General features: G+C 51.9%; 1 protein-coding gene and 1 long non-coding RNA gene across 4 annotated transcripts in view; one reads left to right on the top strand and one right to left on the bottom strand.

Moving 5' to 3' along the window:
• Window positions 1-5,800: 5,800 nt before the first annotated feature.
• LOC116542481 lies at window positions 5,801-7,053 on the bottom strand. Its single transcript, XR_004265239.1, has 2 exons — window positions 6,962-7,053; window positions 5,801-6,198 (listed from the first exon to the last, which is right to left on the bottom strand). It is a non-coding gene; the product is annotated as an uncharacterized LOC116542481 (long non-coding RNA).
• Window positions 6,192-19,221, top strand: part of ANXA9 (annexin A9) — a 16,871-nt gene continuing 3,841 nt past the window's right edge. For 2 of the 3 annotated variants that reach the window (XM_032267428.1, XM_032267427.1), the window contains exons 1-12: window positions 6,192-7,227; window positions 7,334-7,439; window positions 7,942-8,032; window positions 8,174-8,270; window positions 9,416-9,510; window positions 9,687-9,800; window positions 9,992-10,082; window positions 12,674-12,753; window positions 12,940-12,999; window positions 14,196-14,280; window positions 14,417-14,512; window positions 14,610-14,668. In XM_032267428.1, the coding sequence (XP_032123319.1) occupies window positions 6,993-7,227; window positions 7,334-7,439; window positions 7,942-8,032; window positions 8,174-8,270; window positions 9,416-9,510; window positions 9,687-9,800; window positions 9,992-10,082; window positions 12,674-12,753; window positions 12,940-12,999; window positions 14,196-14,280; window positions 14,417-14,512; window positions 14,610-14,668 (1,209 nt within the window). In that variant the 5' untranslated portion in view covers window positions 6,192-6,992. Of the gene's footprint in view, window positions 7,440-7,941; window positions 8,033-8,173; window positions 8,271-9,415; window positions 9,511-9,686; window positions 9,801-9,991; window positions 10,083-12,673; window positions 12,754-12,939; window positions 13,000-14,195; window positions 14,281-14,416; window positions 14,513-14,609; window positions 14,669-19,221 lie in introns of all 3 variants that reach the window. The other variant, XM_032267430.1, reaches the window with a different exon arrangement.

Below are 19,221 nucleotides of genomic sequence, written 5' to 3'. Positions count from 1 at the left end.
CGCGGGGTCCCGACACCCGAGCGGCGGCGCCCTTGCCCCCCGCGCCTGCTACCGCAACTGCGGTGCGGCCCCCGCGGTGGCACATTCCACCTCCAGCCCCATGGGGCGCCGGCGGAGAGGGCGCAGCCCGGGGGTCCAGCCCAAGTGCCTCTCGCCGAAGCTGAAAACCTCTCCCGGGGCTGACCGAAGCAGCCGACCCTCTAGACCCAGTCAAAGCCTGCGACCACTCGGGTGACCCTCGCCGACGCCGCCGTGAAAGCCGAGGCCTTTCCACCCAGCTGCTACAGAACCTACCCCCGTGGCCGGGAAGGGCAAACGCAAACTTTGGCACACCCGACGGCCCTGTCTGAAAGAGCCACCCAACTTTTGTTTTGTAAAAAGTATTTGGATTTTCTCAAACCACTTTTATCCGTATTCGATTTCGTGTTAAAAAGTGTTTTCCAGCCGGGCGCGGTGACTCAGGCCTGTAATCCTAACACTGTGGGAGGCCGAGGCGGGTGGATCACCTGAGGTCGGAGTTCAAGACCAGCCTGACCAACATGGTGAAACCACGTCACTACTAAAAATACAAAAAATAGGCCGGGCGCGGTGGCTCGAGCCTGTAATCCCAGCTACTCAGGAGGCTGAGGCAGGAGAATTGCCTGAACCCAGGAGGTGGAGGTTGCGGTGAGCCGAGATCGTGCCATTGCACTTCAGCCTGGGTAACATGAGTGAAACTCCGTCTCAAAAAAAATATATATATATACAAAAAATAACCAGGGGTGATTGCTCACGCTTGTAATCCCAGCTACTTGGGAGGCTGAGGCAGAATTGCTTGAACCTGGGAGGTGGAGGTTGCAGTGAGCCAAGATTGCACCATTGCACTCCAGCCTAGGCGACAGAGCAAGACTGTCTCAAAAAAAAAAAAAAAAGTGTTTTCCAGCCGGGCGCGGTGGCTCACTCCTGTAATCCCAGCACTTTGGGAGGCGGAGGTGGGCAGATCACTTGAGGTCAGGAGTTTAAGACCAGGGCGGTCAACATAACGAGACCCTATCTTTTAAATATTTTTAAGTGTTTTCCCCTTGAATAGTGTGGTAAAATGTTTCAGGAAGATGCAACATGTTTTTCCTAGAAAGCTGGCCTTAACTTTTAACGTGAAGGAATGTTGACTAAGATGTATTTGAGGGCTCACATACAGGGAGAGCTGCAGCTTACTCCGACTCCGTGGAGAGGTACTTTCATCAAATTTCTTACCTTGAGAAAGTGTTGCCTTTTTTATGCTGCCGCAATCAGAGCCTCTGACAGTAGCTCAGTTTATCTGGTAAAGTCCTGTAGGAAGGAGTGTGACTCCCACTAATCCGGCTGAGGGGCTCTTCCTTCACCTCAGGATCTTTCTGGAGGGTAAGGAAGCAGAGACTGACCAACTCACCTGTTTGTTCAGCTGCTCTTTTTTTGGGGACCTGCAACCCAGGCACACCATGGGAGCAAAGAGAGGGGCAGTCGCTAACCAGCTCCCAGGGCTTCTCCAGGCTTTTCCCTTGACTGATTTGCCAATTTCCAGCAACCCCTCCAGCTGTGTTTTCTTCTCCTTCCCTTATTAGCAAATCTTCTGTCTTATCTTTCTTTTCTTTCTTTTGGAGACTGGGTCTCACTCTGACTGCAGCCTCAGCCTTCTGGGCTCAAGCAATCCTCCCACCTCAGCCTCCCAAGTAGCAGTGACCACAGGCGGTGCCACCACACCTGGCTGATTTTTGTATTTTTGGTAGAGACACAAGATTTCACCATGTTGCTCAGGCTCTTCGTGAACTCCTGAGCTCAAGCGATCCGCCCGCCTTGGCGTTTCTTGATTTTGTTTTGTTTTTGTTTTGAGACGGAGTCTCGAGTCTCACCCAGGCTGAGTACAGTGGCACAATCTTGGCTCACTGCAACCTCTGCCTCCTGGGTTCAAGCAATTCTCCTGCCTTAGCCTCCTGAGTAGCTGGGACTACAGGCACACACCACCACACCGGGCTAATTTTTTAGTAGAGACGGGGTTTCACCGTGTTGCCCAGGCTGGTCTCAAGCTCTTGAGCTCAGGCAATCTGCCCGCCTTGGCCTCCCAAAGTGCTGAGATTACAGGCTTGAGCCAACTCGAAGCCCAGTTGTCTCTTTCTACCCCTTTGTAACTCTCCTCCCTCAGCCTTCTAATGCCAAAGTGCCCTCTGCCTTTCTTCAGTGCCCTCCCCAGAGTCCTTATCTGCTACACACCTACACACCTTTTTCCAGCACAGTTCCAGGGGCTCCTCTCTGGGCCCCAGCTCTCCTTTGGGTCTCTAACACTCTCCACGCCTGCATCCCACTCATCTTCCTTCTTTTAGTTCTGAATCCCTTTCCTGGGTGGTTTTCCTAAGTGCCAGGCTTTCCTGTAGTTCCCACCAGACTCTTTAAATGCTTCCTCAGGAGGACTGAAGACTGGCTAATTTTTTTTTTAAGATAGCAGTGGGGAGGGGAAGTTCTGGGGCTGAAGTCGGATAACCGGGGCCTGAGAAATAAAGATAAGAGGGTATACTCCTCCCCCAGGGGACAAAGAAGAAGGTGGATGGAGATGGGGAAACTGGGCCTCAGCCAGCACTGGGATGTTGCCACCAGCCCTGTCAACATGCTTGGGGAGCACACACACACCACTTGCCCTGGCTGGACCGGAGACTGATCGCCATGCTTCCAACCCATCCCCCAACACCCAGGCTGGCATGGCCACACCCACAGTGCCCCAAGTACTGCCTGCCTTGCAGTGACTCACTTCCTCTGTATGGGCTGCTGAGGTGTCCCAAGGAGAGGACAGGCCATCTCCAGGCCTTCAGCCCAGAGTGTAGATATCTGAGCAGGCTTTGCAGATGAGCAAACATACATGGAGCCCAAATGTGGAAGGTGGGTTTTTAGGTCAGGTGGGACTGTTAACACTGAAGCCTATTTGGCTAAGAAGCAGAGCCTGGCTAGTGCCTAAGAGGGATTCAGGGGCCAGGAGTTGCAGGGAGGAAACATTTCCTAACAAGAGGTGAAATTGCCATGAGGAGTTTCTATGTATTCTGAAATCAGGCAATGGAAAGTATTTGCAGAAAAGCAATGTAGGGACCAGGCACGATGACTCACACCTGTAATCCCAGCACTTTGGGAGGCCGAGGTGGATGGATCACCTGAGGTCAGGAGTTCAAGACTAGCCTGGCCAACGTGGTGAAACCCCCCGTCTCTACTAAAAATACAAAAATTAGCTGGGCATGGTGGTGGGTGCCTGTAATCCCAACTACTTGGGAAGCTGAGGCAGAAGAATCACTTGAACCTGGGAGGCAGAGGTTGCAGTGAGCTGAGATCATGACACTGCCCTCCAGCCTGGGTGACAGAATGAGACTCTGTCTCAAAAATAAATAAAAGGCCAGGTACAGTGGCTTACCCCTATAATCCCAGCACTTTGGGAGGCTGAGGTGGGTAGATCACCTGAGGTTAGGAGTTTGAGACAACCCTGGCCAACATGGTGAAACCCTATCTCTACTAAAAATACAAAAATTAGCGGGGCATGGTGGTGGGTGCCTATAATCCCAACTACTTGGGAGGCTGAGGCAGAAGAATCACTTGAACCTGGGAGGCAGAGGTTGCAGTGAGCTGAGATCACACCACCGCACTGCAGCCTGGGTGACAGAGTGAGACTCGGTCTCAATAGATAACTAAACAAATAAATTTAAAAAATGAAAGCAATGTAGGACTTGGGGGCTGAAGAGGTGCACCTGGGCGAACAGTGGAGGCACTGTATGTGGCTGCCTTTCCCCTGTATTCCACTAAGAGGGAGCCCAAATCCGCTTCGCCCACATCGCGGGATGAAGAAAACACTGAGTGGCAGCTGAGAAACCTGGATGCCTGTTCCAACTCTGTGGCCTTGGGAAGTCACTGGGCCTCCTTGAGTCAGTCATGAAAGGGTAGTAGATTAGATCTTCTCTAAGATTTCCTCCAACTCTCCAATTCTAAAATGTACCGCATGGGGGTGGAAGGTGATCGGTACGTCCGAAAACAGCTGCAGTCTGGCCCTGAAGTCGAACAAAACAACACCCAGGGAGAGGAGTGCGCTTGCACCAGGCTTCAGTGCAGCCACCGTGAAGGCATCACACACACACTCCGCACAGGCAGGGACTTGGCTTCTGCCACGTGACCCAGCTTCTGCTGGCCTTCTCCAAATTCAGAGTTCAGCCCGGCGGCTGGCCAGGAGTCCCTTGGAGACGTTTGGCGCGGGGGAAACAGGAGGCCTCACGGTTCCTTCAGTTCCCCCTAAGTCTGCAGGGAAGGTAGCCAGAAGAAACTCTGAAAGGTACAGAAAGCCGAGGGCCAGGGGTCCCCAGCTGCTGAGCAGCCTGCCATGGTTACCCAGCTTAACTGCGGTCACCCAGGCTCCTGCATGTGTCCGAGGTCAGCCTCGGCGGCTCCCCTGAGTAAGTATGTACCTGAGGCTCTCCCCCTGATGCTACTCGCATACCACGTCCACCCAGGAACCTGGCGTCCTCAGGAGGCTGCACTTCCCCGGTGGGCTGAGACCGCCCCTTGATAGGCGGGGCTGGAGCCGGAGACCTCAAGGGACCACTAGGGGGCTCCAGACTCTCGGTGGCTGCGCGCGCCCTCTTGTGGCCATTTTGGGATGGGCAAGCAAAGTTTCAGAAGCGAGTCAAGATCGGACTTCTGAGAGAGGTAAGTAACAGTAACAGTTACCATATCACAGTGCTTATTGTTATATTCGTTAACATTGTGACATTTCTACTTAACGGCGCTGTGCCCATAACTCTTCTAAGTGCTTTAATATGCCCTGTACTTATTTCTCACAACAACCTACAACGTGAACACCATTGTGTCTGTTGATGAGGAAACTGAGCACAGAAAGGTTAAGGTAGTTGCCCAAGGTCACACAGAAGACCAGAATCCCGCCTCTGAGAATTCTGGCTCCAGAAGCTTTGCTTTCACTCACCATTTTTGGGTTGTCAGGTGAAATACAGGGCACACTGTAAACTATAATTTCAGGTAAACAAAAAATAATAATTACAGGAGGTGGCTCACACCTGTAATCCCAGCACTTTGGGAGGCCGAGGTGGGCAGATCATCTGAGGTCTGAAGTTTGAGACCAGCCTGACCAACATGGTGAAACCCTATCTCTACTAAAAATGCAAAAATGAGCCAGGCGTGGTAGCAGGAACCTATAATCCCAACTACTCAGGAGGCTGAGGCAGAAGAATCACTTGAACCCTACAGGCGTAGGTTGCAGTCAGCCGAGATAGCACCACTGCACTCCAGCCTTGGCAACAAAGTGAGTGAGACTCTGTCTCAAAAAAAAAAAAAAAAGTATATTTCATGAAATATTTGGGTCATACTTGTACCAACAAATGATTCCTCATTTATGTGAAATTCTAATTTAGCTGCATGTCTTGTATTTTTCTCTATTTAATCTAAAAACCTGCCAGGCGCGGTGGCTCAAGCCTGTAATCCCAGCACTTTGGGAGACTGAGGTGGGTGGATCACAAGGTCAAGCGATCGAGACCATCCTGGTCAACATGGTGAAAACCCGTCTCTACGAAAAATACAAAACATTAGCTGGGCATGGTGGTGCGTGCCTGCAATCCCAGCTACTCAGGAGGCTGAGGCAGGAGAATTGCCTGAACCCAGGAGGCGCAGGTTGCGGTGAGCCGAGATCGCGCCATTGCACTCCAGCCTGGGTAACATGAGTGAAACTCCGTCTCAAAAAAAAAAAAAAAAAAAAAAAACCTAATTTACAAGGCACTTTTCTCGGCCACATGCAACTGCACATATTACCTCATTTTTATATTTTTACTTTGTATTATTAGTTCAGTAGCTTTGGGGGAGGAGGTGGTGTTTCTCTAGAGGTCACATTACTTCATTTAATCATCCCAGGAAACCTGTCCTCAGAGGCCCCAGCATGTCCCACCACCTCCGTCTCTCTCAGTACACCCATTTAGAGAGCTGAGAGGACTAGCAAAGCTTCCAGAACATAGGTGGCAGAGCCGGGGATGGAACCTGCAGTCTCCAGTTCTGACACAGGTGCATGTTTTCCACTTTAACAGGAGAGAAAGTGAGGCGCCATGATCACCACCATAGACACGTCCCTTCGTGTCCTCTGGCCTGGTCTACTCGGTGTCCTGCAGCCGCTGCAGTCCCTCCTCCAGGGATATAGGCATCCCAGTGACGTCCTTCCTAGGCTGGGAGGGAGGCAGAGGACTGGAGACAGGGCTCTAGCTTCTGTGACCCCCCCTACCCCAGCTCTCCAGGGAGGCAGGAAAGAGGCTGGGTTCAGACCCAAGGGAGCCAGCTGTGAGGCCGGAGCAGCTGCTGCGTGGGGGCGCTGGGGCTTCGCAGGGCTGTTCACCTGCTGCTCTGTGCACAGCCAGCCTCAAGCCCAGCTGCTGTGGTTGCAGCACCTGCAGCTAAGACAGCCAAAGGGCCCAGGCTGCTGGAAGGCAACAGAAGGAATCTAAGAAACCAGGCGAGGGAGCCTCCCCCATCTCCCTGTTGCCTTTTGGGAGCATAGAGCTTCCCTCTGAAGGTAACACCCTTTGCATTTTTCTCTCTGGACTCTGTTCCTCTGCTTCCACCCCCAAATACTTGGGCCCTTCCTTCTCCACAGATATAAACAGTCCCCGGGCCCTCTCCGCCCAGGCTGACTGGCTCTAATAAAGCAGCAGTCAAGGGAGTTTCTGGGCTGGGACCCCCTCTGGGGTGCAGGCTGGGGTGCGCTGCTGGTATGTGCCCCAACAGGTTTTTCCCTATCAGCCTTGAAATCAGCCTGCAGCCTGTCTGACCTGCCCCCCAGGGAGCTGGAGCCAGGGGCAGGGCCAGGTCAGAAGCCGGACTTCGTGACTAGGTCTCTGTGGTCCACCTGGACCTGCAGGGAAGGCAGTGCACAAAGCCTCCTGTGTTTGAGGCTGAGCCGCTGTGAGGCTGAGCGGAGTTTACTCACATGGGTTGAGACCCAATTCCTGGGAAAAGGGATGCTGGGCAGGAAGGCGTCTGCATGTGGGACTGTCCCGGTCCTCTCCCACGTCTGGGAGGGGCCAGAGTCAGACAACAGCTGGGTTGGTCCCCGAGAGAGGTCCTCTGACTGGCTGTTCAGCCTAGGCTGCACACGCCCCACTTTCCTCTACCAGGCCACACGGGAGCTGGTCCTCACACAGGCAAGCCACCAGGCCACGACGAGGACACCCACCTCGCCCCTCGCACCTCTGGGTAAGCACTAGGCCTGCGCCCCATCCGGGAGACCACGTTGACTGCCTAGGGGAGGGAAGAATGAATTTTCCTTTTCCAACCCGAGAGCACCTCCTGTCCCGTCCAGGCATCCATGTACTTGCAAGAACTCTTGTTCACATCAGCACAGAGACTGCACCTGCTGACCTCGAGGTTCCGGCCCCTGGCTCCGAGGGTGAGACGCAGCAGAACAGGTAGGCAGCTGTGTTGGCAGCAGTTGAGCACGGCCCGTCAGCTGGGGCTGCCGGTGGGGAAGATGCTTTTTGGAGCTGTCTCCCACTCTGCAGGCTTCATCCTGCCAACTCACCTCAGCTCCCTACCCTGCCCCGGGAGACCCCAGCCAGGCCCGAGAAGGAGGGTCAAAGACCTCAGAAGTGGGGCATCTACCCCAGACCAAGACCTCAGGAGCCTTGGTGCTGACCCTGGCGTCGGGGAGGGCTGGCGCCTGGTCCAGGAGGATCCCACATCAATCCCCACTTCCTAAAGGAGCGGGGAGAGCTGGGGAAGGTGGGGGCTCCCCTCTTACCCCACCATTTCAGCTCCAGTTCTGGCCCCAAGCCTAAGCAGGTTGATCTTTTTTCTGCAGCAAGGGAAAGAAATGACTGGAACCCAGGCTCCAAGGTCTCGGGAGCGGGTCATAAGGAGTCCCCAGAGGGCTGGGAAATTCAGCTCTGTGGGCTCCTGTTCCTTCCCCAGGACAGCCAGTAGCACCATGTCTGTGAGTGGCAGTAAGATGGCACCATCCCTCACCCAGGAGATCCTCAGCCACCTGGGCCTGGCCAGCAAGGTTTGTGCTGTTGAGATGTTAGAGGTCACTTTTAACATCTCAGCTTCAGCTGTGAGAGGATGGGAGGCAGGAAGTAGGGCACAGGCCCTGAGGGGGGGGGTGGGCACCCTGGCCCCTGCCAACCGCCCCGTGCTCCCGCAGACTGCAGCGTGGGGGACCCTGGGCACTCTCAGGACCTTCCTGAGCTTCAGCGTGGACAAGGATGTGCAGAGGCTGCTGAGGGCCATTACCGGCCAAGGTGAGCCCCTTCCCCTCTGCACTTGAGGCCGCCTGTTAGAGCCACTCTGTAGACCACGGAGGACCCAGGAAGGAGGAACTAGCAATGCTGGGGAAATGTTTATGGATCGCCTTCGTTCTTGTGTGCCAGGCACTGCAGTAGGTGTGTCATACCCATTCTCACAACACCCCTGTAAGGCAAGACTTATTATTTGCATTTTCCAGATGAGGAAACTGGGCCTCAGGGAGATGAGGAGGCTTGCCCAAGGTCACTCAGCTCGTAATGACAGAACTGGGATTCTCATCTAGGTCAACCAATGCCCCCAAATCATTTTTTCTTACCACCACACCAGGCCACCTTTGCCTTGGTCTGGGTCAGATTTGCATGCTGTTTTGGCATTTTTTTTTTTTTTTTTTGAGACGGAGTTTCGCTCTTGTTACCCAGGCTGGAGTGCAATGGCGCGATCTCGGCTCACCGCAACCTCCGCCTCCTGGGTTCAGGCAATTCTCCTGCCCCAGCCTCCTGAGTCGCTGGGATTGCAGGCACGCACCACCATGCCCAGCTAATTTTTTGTATTTTTAGTAGAGACGGGGTTTCACCATGTTGACCAGGATGGTCTCGATCTCTTGACCTCGTGATCCACCCGCCTCGGCCTCCCACAGTGCTGGGATTACAGGCGTGAGCCACCGCGCCCGGCCTGTTTTGGCATTTTATTTGCAACTTCTTTTGAGATAAAATGGAAGGGGGTGAAATAGCCAATGCTCCTTTCCTTCCTAGCCCTCTCCTGGAGCTCCTTCCCTCCTCCAAGGAGTAGGGGCATCCCAACTATGTAAAGGTCCTGCTCGGCTGGGGATGGTGGCTGACACCTGTAATCCCAGCACTTTGGGAGGCTGAGGCGGGTGGATCACGAGGTCAAGAGACAGAGACCATCCTGGCCAACATGGTGAAACCCCATCTCTACTAAAAATACAAACATTAGCCGGGTGTTGTGGCGTGCACCTGTAGTCCCGGCTACTTGGAAGGTGAGGCAGAGAATCGCTTGAACCGGGGAGGCAGAGGTTGCAGTGAGCCGAGATTGCACCACTACACTCCAGCCTGGCAACAGAGCGAGACTCCGTCTCAAACAAAAAGACCCTGCTCACAGCACAGCCCTCATCTCGGTTCAGGTGTGAACCACCGTGCCATTGTAGAGGTGCTGACCAACCGGAGCAGAGAGCAAAGGCAGCTCATCTCTCGAGCTTTCCAGGAGCGCACCCAACAGGTGAGACCACGCTGACCTCCCACAGCAGTGGACTGGGGTGAGAGATCCCCTGGAGACTTGAGAGACAGCAACAGCCACTGGGGATGAAAACCAGCCGAATCTTCCCAAACACCCCCACGCTTCTGGGCTCCTTCCCCTCACGCCCGTGCCCCTGCTGTGGGGACCATTGATTGCAGGACCTGCTGAAGTCCCTACGGGCAGCGCTTTCCGGCAAGCTGGAGAGGATCGTGGTGGCTCTGCTGCAGCCCGCAGCCCAGTTCGATGCCCAGGAATTGCGGACAGTGCTGAAGGTAGCAGGAGGGAAGACTTGCCCAGGTGTCTGGGGAAGGGAGAAAGCTGTCAGCCCTGCTTTGCCCACTCCAGAGTCCCCTTCTCCTCATCCCATATTGTCCCTTAGAAGGAGAAGCGGCCAGCGTCTGCCCATCTGTCTGCCATCCTAATGACATGGCCAGTCTCAGAGTAGACTCCCAATTTCCTGTAGGCCTCAAATTCTGCTGTAGATGTGGCCATTGAAATTCTTGCCACCCGAACCCCACCCCAGCTGCAGGAGTGCCTGGCAGTCTACAAACACGGTAAGAAGACGGAGGGAGGGGCCCCAGGTGTGGAGCGGGGTCTGTAGGAGTCCTCTCCTCTCCTGTACTCCCCATAGGTGAGCTATCTGGCAGCCTAGTTGCCTAAGTTCTATTCCCTTGTGGTCTTTCCTCCTTCCCCAACCAGTGCTGCAGTCTCCCCAGGGGAGAGAGCCAGTGGACCGGGGGTGACAAACCCCCTGGAGGACTCGAGATCATTAAAAAAAGAGAAGCAAAGCTGGGCGTGGAGGCTCATGCCTGTAATCCCAGCACTTTGGGAGGCCGAGGCCAGTGGATCATGAGGTCAGGAGTTCAAGACCAGACTGGCCGACATGGTGAAACACTGTCTCTACTAAAAAATACAAAAATTAGGCCAGGCGCGGTGGCTCGTGCCTGTAATCCCAGCTACTTGGGAGGCTGAGGTAGGAGAATTGCTTGAACCAGGACCCGGGAGGTGGAGGTTGCAGTAAGCTGAGATCACACCACTGCACTCCAGCCTGGGCTACAGAGCAAGATCCCATCTCAAAAAAAAAAAAAAAAAAAAAGAAGCACAGCTGGGCGTGGAGGCTCACGCCTGTAATGCCAACACTTTGGGAGGCCAAGATGGGCAGATCACCTAAGGTCAGGAGTTCGAGACAGGCCTGACCAACATGGAGAAACCCCATCTCTACTAAAAATACAAAAAATTAGCCAGGTGTGGTGGCACATGCCTGTAATCCCAGCTACTTGGGAGGCTGGGGCAGGAGAATCACTTGAACCCAGGAGACGGAGGTTGCGGTGAGCTGAGATCATGCCATTGGACTCCAGCCTGGGCAACAAGAGTGAAACTCTATCTCAAAAAAAAAAAAAAAACCAAGCAGGCCAGGCACAGTGGCTCATGCCTGTAATCCAAACACTTTGGGAGACTGAGGTAGGCAGGTTGCTTGAACCCCGGGGTTCAAGACCAGCCTGGGCAACATAGAAAAACCCCAATCAATGCTAAAAATACAAAAAAAAAAAAAAAAAAAACCAGCTGGGCATGGTGGTGCGTGCCTGTGGTCCCAGCAACTCAGGAGGTCGAGGTGGGAGGATCACCTGAACTGAGCTTGGGAAGTTGAGGCCACGGTGAGCTGAGATCATGCTATTGCCGTTGCAATAGCATGGGTGACAGGAGTGAGAGTATGTTTCTCTCTCTCTCTCTCTCTCTCTCTCACACACACACACACACACACACACATATATATATATATAAAGAGAGAAGCAATGATTAACCATCTTAATCTGGAGCTCCAAGGCAGATTCCAAAGTGATAGTCCCAAAGGTATTCATGTCACCTTCCCAGCCCCTTGCTGTCCCTGTCATCACACCACATTCCAAGCTGAGCCCAGCCTTGCCGCAGCCTGGAGGAAAGATGGGAACCTGCCCTCTGAGTCATGGGTGTCACCTCTCGTGCCCCTGATGGCTGTCCTTGCTTGGCTGCAAGTGTCTCACCCACTAATTTGTGGCTTCTTCCCATCCTCATCTCACCACCCCTTCCGCCACCCTCACCACTTTGTCTTGCTCTCCGAATTTTCCTCTGATGTCTAATCTTGGCCTACATTCTTCTTTCGAGACAAGCTCTTGCCCTGTAGCCCAGACCGTGAGTGATGTGGTTGTGGGTCCCTGCAGCTCTGACCCTCCTGGGCTCAGTCCTCCCACCTCAGCCTCCTAAGCAGCTGGGACTACAGGTGCGCCACCACCATGCCCAGCTAATTTTTGTGTTTTTTGTAGAGACGGGTTTTGCTGTGTTGCCCAGGCTGGTCTCAAACTTCTGGGCTCAAGCCATCTTCCTGCCTCAGTGTTGCAAAGTGCTGGGATTACAGGCATGAGCCGCCACCCCAGCTGTGGCCTGTGTTCTTAATCCCTCTCCTTCCCTCCTTCCTTCTTGCATCTGTTTCTCTCTTCTCCTTCCTTTTCTCCCTTTCCTGCTCTTTTCCCCACCTTTTTTTTTTTTTGAGACCTAGTTTCACTCTTGTCACCCAGGCTATAGTACAATGGTACAATCTTGGCTCGCTGCAACCTCTGCCTCCTGGGTTCAAGTATTCTCCTGCCTCAGCCTCCCAAGTAGCTGCCTGCCACCACGCCCAGCTAACTTTTGTATTTTTAGAAGACACGAGGTTTTACCACGTTGGCCAGGGTGGTCTTGAACTCCTGACCCCAGTCGATCCACCCGCGGCAGTCTCCCAAAGTGCTGGTATTAAAGGTGTGAGCCACTGCACCCGGCCTCATATCATTTTTCCTTACCTCCAACGAGGATGCCAGGTCCCAGCCATCTTGTGTTATAATACAGGTTTCTCTAGCCCTTCTTCACTGCCTGGCCCCACCTCTAATCATGGTTGCCTCCTGCCTAGCAGGTTGGTGATGAAGCCACCGCACACCTTACAGCTCAGAGACGTTTTCAGGTGGCTGTGATGGTACTTGTGCCTTACATCCTGGGAATTAGCAGCCGTGAAGCTACTCCAGGCACGGCCTAGCAGGGCTGGGGGGGCATAGTGAGTCAGGCGTTCGGCAGGTCCTGGGAATATCTATGCTAGGAAAACTCAGGAGGACTCAGAGAGCTCCTCACCCCACCCCAGATTTCCAGGTGGAGGCCGTGGACGACATCACATCTGAGAGCAGTGGCATCTTGCGGGACCTGCTCCTGGCCCTGGCCAAGGTAAGGAGGACTGGCCTGTAAGGAAGGGAGTCACATTCACCAGCCAAGGAGACGCGCTGGAGCAGGGAGCATTGCTGTCCTGTAATGGACAAGAGGGGGCTTTGGGGGAGACCAGACTTTGCTTGTTGCTCTGGAGATGAAAAGATGCCCTTCAAAGAGCCCTCTAAGAACAGTTTCTCCTCCTAGGGGGGCCGTGACTGCTACTCTGGAATCATTGACTATAATCTGGCAGAACAAGATGTCCAGGTGAGCAGGGGGTTTAGAAGTGTGCACAGCCGCCATGCATGTAAGATGCCTTCCTCCACCATATCTTAGAGCCAGTCACCTACATGCCCATTTGTCCTGCAAACCCGTGCCTCCCTGGGAGAGGGAGTCCCCAGTGATGTGATAGGGGGATGAGGTGTCAGGTAGCATCATAGCTGAAGCCTTTTCTCCCACCTAGTCTCTGACTCCTGAGCTCATGGACCAACAGATTGTCCTCTCATGAGCATTTGGGGGCAGAAAGCTCCCTCAGACCCTTTTGGGGATTATTTAACCCTTGGGTACCAGGATATTTCCAAATCAGTGACTAGAGCTGTGAGGCTGGAAGGGCAGAGCCCCTCCCTTAGCCCTATTTCTTTCTTAAAAAATAAAATAAAGAAAATGACATCACATAAATAAAAACAACTAATAGGCCAGGCATGGTCCCTCATGCCTGTAATCCCAGAACTTTGGGAGGCTGAAACAGGAGGGTCACTTGAGCCCAAGAGTCCGAGACCAGCCTAGGCAACATAGTGAGACTCTGTTTCCACAAAATGTTTTTCAAATTAGCTGCACTTGTAGTTCCAGCTAGCTAGGAGGCTGAGGCTGAGGTGGGAGGATCACTTGAGCCTGGGAAATTGAGGCTGAGGTGAGTCCCGATCATGCCACGGCACTCCAGCCTGGGTGACAGAGGGAGACCCCATCTCTTTCTCGCTGTCTCTCTCTCTCACACACACACACACACACACACACACACACACACACACCCCCTAGTTTACAGGTCAAAATAACCTTTTCCAGCTGGGTGTGGTGGCTCATGTCTGTAATTTAGGAGGCCGAGGCAGGTGGATCACTTGAGGTCAGGAGTTTGAAACCAGCCTAGCCAACATGGCAAAACCCTGTCTCTACTAAAAATACAAAAATTAGCCAGGCATGATGGTGGGTGCCTATAATCCCAGCTACTCCGGAGGCTGAGGCTGGAGAATCACTTGAACCTGGGAGGAGGAGGTTGCGGTGAGCTGGGATCATGCCATTGCACTCCAGCCTGGGTGACAGAACGAGACTCTGTCTCAGAAAAAAAAAAGAAAAATATTTTCCACCCTCAATCCCATTTTCATCGTGATGGTGATAGATTCTGGGAACATCACACCCGTGGCTCCCTAGGTCCCCACCAGTGATCCTGACTCACTCCTCCTTCCCAGGCACTGCAGCAGGCAGAAGGACCCAGCACAGAGAAGACATGGGTTCTGCTCTTTACCCAGCGAAATCCTGAACACCTCATCCGAGGTACACACAAGCCATCTTGTCCCCCAGCTTGCTCTAATGATGAGTTTGGGCTGAAGAAGGTGGGGAGGGGCCATCCTTTCCTGTTATAATGAATCCCCCATCCATCTTTCTAACTGCCTCCCACACACACCACAAGTGTTTGATCAGTACCAGCGGAGCACTGGGCAAGAGCTGGAGGAGGCTGTCCAGAACCGTTTCCATGGAGATGCCCAGGCGGCTCTGCTCGGCCTAGGTAGGGGCCTGCGCAGGATTTGTGGAGTGAGTCTCTCTTGGGATGGGAGATTGTGGCCCTAGATGTGAGCCTCCATCCTTTCCATCTTTGCTTCCAGCTTCGGTGATCAAGAACACACCGCTGTACTTTGCTGACAAACTTCACCAAGCCCTCCAGGTGAGAGGGGCGCTCCTTTCCCTCCCCAGATCAGAAACTGGGGAGGAGAGAGAAGCCTCAGGTTGCTGCTAATGTAACCATCCCATATACACCGTCTGAACCTCTCCCTCCCAGGGCTTACGCACCGTGGCTTACACAGGGGTGGAGGAATGAGCTGTGGTGAGAACTAACTTAGCTGACTCTCAGGGGCCCTGAGACTAACATTGTGGCCTTGTTAATGTCTAGGTGGCCAAATCGAGATATGAATCTTCTCTGTAAGACAGTGCCTGGTCCAGGCTCAGTTGTCGCCAGAGCGATGGTGATCACACTAGCAAGAATAATGACAAGGGCTGGCATTTCGTAGCTGCTGATTGTGTACAGCCTATCCTGAGCATGGCATACACATTTATTCATCCTCACAACCGCATCCATCCTTATTTTATAGATGGAAAAACTGAAGCCAGAGAAGTTAAGTACCTTGCTTGAGGTCACATAGCTAGTAAGTCATACGGTCTCCCTACACAACACTTAATGATATAAGACATTTACAGTCCTGAGTCCACTCCTTGTCACCTAAACCATAAGTGCTGTTAGCACCCAAGGCCCCCTTTCTCCACACTGGTCAGATTTTGTTCCACATTATCCTTTTTTTTTTTTTTTTTTTTTGGAGAGAGATTTTTGCTCTTGTCACCCAGGCTGGACTGCAGTGGTATAATCTCAGCTCACAGCAACCTCCGCCTCCTGGGTTCAAGCGATTCTCCTGCCTCCACCTCCCAAGTAGCTGGGATTACAGGCACCCACCTCCACGCTCAGCTAATTTTTTAATTTTTAGTAGAGACAGGGTTTCACCATGTTGGTCAGAGTGGTCTTGAACTCCTGACCTCAGGTGATCCACCTGCCTTGGCCTCCCAGAGTGCTGGGATTACAGGTGTGAGCCACCGTGATCACCCCATATTATCCGTACCTAAATTGGTGACCATGGCTTGAGTACTTCCACCAATAGAATCCAGTCTCTGTTGATTAAATTAGGTCTTCTGTTAGTAGAACTGTCCCTCAAAACCTATAAATAAAAAGTTCAGGCGGGGCATGGTGGCTCAGGTCTGAAATCACAGCATTTTGGGAGGCTAAGGTGAACGGATCACTTGAGGTCAGGAGTTCAAAACCAGCCTGGCCAACATGGTAAAACCCTACCTGTACTAAAAATACAAAAATTAGCTGGGCATGGTAGCATATGGCTGTAATCCCAGCTACTCAGGAGGTTGAGGCAGGAGAATCACTTGAACCGAGGAAGCAGAGGTTGCAGTGAGCCAAGATTGTGCCACTGCACTCCAGCCTGGGCAACAAGAACAAAACTCTGTCTCAAAATATATACATGAATGAGGCCGGGCACGGTGGCTCAAGCCTGTAATCCCAGCACTTTGGGAGGCCGAGGCAGGTGGATCATGAGGTCAAGAGATCGAGACCATCCCGGTCAACATGGTGAAACCCCGTCTCTATTAAAAAAAAATACAAAAAATTATTTGGGCATGGTGGCGCGTGCCTGTAATCCCAGCTACTCAGGAGGCTGAGGCAGGAGAATTGCGTGAATCCAGGAGGTGGAGGTTGCGGTGAGCCGTGATCGCGCCATTGCACTCCAGCCTGGGTAACAAGAGCAAAACTCCGTCCCCCCAAAAAAAAAAAAAAATATATATATATATATATACATGAATTAATTAATTTAATAAATAAAAAGTTCACTCAGAGAAAATGTAAAATTTGAGAAGATAAAGGTAGTTATCATTTTGGCAGCTGGAATAGCTTTCTGTAGACTGGCTGAGAAGCCGTCGTGCCATGTTGATGGTTGCCCAAAAGATAGTGAATATAAGCAGTTGTTCTGTCACCCAGAGATTTCTATCTTGACGGTAGATTATTATAATTGCCCAATAAAGCCTGTGTTATTATCATTAGTCAACACTGATTCATTTGAAGAGTTGTAGTTATCTGTCTAAATTCCTGTCATAAATACAAACTATCCCAGCAGCAGATGATTTTGTAGTGTATTTGGATTATAAGACCCACACTTTTGGCCAGGCGAGGTGGCTCAAGCCTGTAATCCCAGCACTTTGGGAGGCTGAGGCGGGTGGATCAAGCCTGTAATCCCAGCACTTTGGGAGGCCGAGGTGGGTGGATCACGAGGTCAAGAGATCGAGACCATCCTGGTCAACATGGTGAAACCCCGTCTCTACTAAAAATACAAAAATTAGCTGGGCATGGTGGTGCGTGCCTGTACTCCCAGCTACTCAGGAGGCTGAGGCAGGAGAATTGCCTGAACCTACGAGGCAGAGGTTGCAGTGAGCCGAGATCACGCCATTGCACTCCAGCCTGGGTAACGAGTGAAACTCCGTCTCAAAAAAAAAAAAAAAAAAAAAACAGACCCACACTTCTTTTTTTTTCTTTTGTTTTGAGGTGGAGTTTCACTCTTGTTGCCCAGGCTAGAGTGCAATGACATGATCTCAGCTCACTGCAACCTCTGCCTCCCAGGTTCAAGTGATTCTCCTGCCTCAGCCTCCTGAGTAGCTGGGATTACAGGCATGCACCAACATGCCTAATTTTGTACTTTTAGTAGAGACGGAGTTTCACTGTGTTGGTCAGGCTGGTCTTGAACTCCTGACCCCAGGTGATCCGCCCACCTCAGCCTCCCAAAGTGCTGGGATTACAACCGTGAGCCACTGTGCCAGGTTTTTTTTTTGAGGTGGAGTCTCACTCTGTTGCCCAGGCTGGAGTACAGTGTCGTGATCTCAGCTCACTGCAACCTCCGCCTCCCAGATTCAAGTGATTCTCCGGCATCAGCCTCCCAAGTAGCTGGGATTACAGGCATGTGCCACCATGCCCGGCTAATTTTTGTATTTTTTTAGTAGAGACAGGGTTTCATCATATTGGCTGGTCTCGAACTCCTGACCTCATGATCCACCTGCTTCAGCCTCCCAAAGGGCTGGGATTACAGGCATGAGCCACCACAACCAGCCAAGACCCACACTGCTGAGTATAGATGAGAGATTTATCTTAGAAGTAGTAGTCAGGGGCCAAGTATGGTGGCTTCTACCTGGAATCCCAACACTTTGGGAGGCCAAGGTGGGAGGATCGCTTGAGGTCAGGAGTTCAAGACCAGCCTAGGGGACAGAGCAAGACCATGTCTCTACAAAAATAAAAAGAAAATTGGCCAGGCATGATGGAACGTGCCTCTACTACCAACTACTTGGGAGGTTGTAGTAGGAGGATTGCTTGAACCCAGGAATTCAACGTTACATTGAGCTATGATTATTCCACTGCACTTCAGCCTGGATGATAGAGCAAGACCCTGTCTCAAAAGAAGAAGAGGAAGAGGAAGAAGAGGAACAGGAAGAGGAAGAGGAACAGGAAGAGGAAGAAATAGTAGTCAGAAAATAACATACATCAATTATTCTGAATCTTTTATTTTTTTCTTTTATTTTTTTGAGATGGAGTTTCACTCTGTTGCCCAAACTGGAGTACAGTGGCCCAATCTCGATTCACTGCAACCTCCACCTCCCAGGTTCCAGCAATTCTCTTGCCTCAGCCTCCCAAGTAGCTGGGACTACAGGTATGCGCCACCACACCCGACTAATTTTTGTATTTTTTAGTAAAGATGGGGTTTCACTATATTGACCAGACTGGTCTCAACCTCCTGACGTTGCGATCCACCCATTTCAGCCTCCCAAAGTGCTGGGATTACAGGCATGAGCCACTGTGCCTGGCCCTGAATCGTATTCTACTTCTTTTTTTTTCTTTTTGAGATGGAGTCTTGCTGTTGTTGCCCAGGCTGGACTACAATGGCACAATCTCAGCTCACTACAACCTCTGCCTCCCGGGTTCTCCTGCCTCAGCCTCCTGAGTAGCTGAGATTACAGGCCCCTGCCACCGTGTCCTGCCAATTTTTGTATTTTTAGTAGAGACAGGGTTTCACCATGTTGGCCAGGCTAGTCTTGAACTCCTGACCTCAGGTGATCCACCCGCCTTGGCCTCCCAAAGTGCTGGGTTTACAGGCATGAGCCACCGTACCTGACCTGTATTATTCTTTTTTTTTTTTTTGTATTATTGTTTTATGAGGGATATGTAGATATATGAAAACAGATCGTGAAGAATATTTATTCAGAAAAACAGCCTTCAGAAAATCAGCAATGGCTGATTCAGGACAAATTTGGACCAATCTGTGGTAAAAATGAATGTTTCTAGGGAAGACCCTGGGGCCATATGCAATGCCAAGTATATGATTAAGTATTGTAATTATAATTAGGCCAGGCACCGTGGCTCACGCCTGTAGTCCCAGCACTTTGTGAGGCCGAGGCAGGTGAATCACTACTAAATATACAATAATTAGCCAGGCACACTTGTAGTCCCAGTACTCCAGAGGCTGAGACAGGAGAATTGCTTGAACCTACAAGGCGGAGATTGCAGTGACCTGAGATTGTGCCACTGCACTCCAGCCTGGGCAACAGAGCAAGACTCCATCTCAAAATAAATAAATTAAATAAAATATACATATACACACACACACACACACGCAAATATATATATTA

The sequence above is a fragment of the Sapajus apella genome, unplaced genomic scaffold (genome assembly GCF_009761245.1).
Source record: "Sapajus apella isolate SASKATOON/1434 unplaced genomic scaffold, GSC_monkey_1.0 scaffold169, whole genome shotgun sequence".
NCBI lineage: Eukaryota > Metazoa > Chordata > Mammalia > Primates > Cebidae > Sapajus > Sapajus apella.
This window is presented reverse-complemented; position numbering and strand designations above follow the sequence as displayed.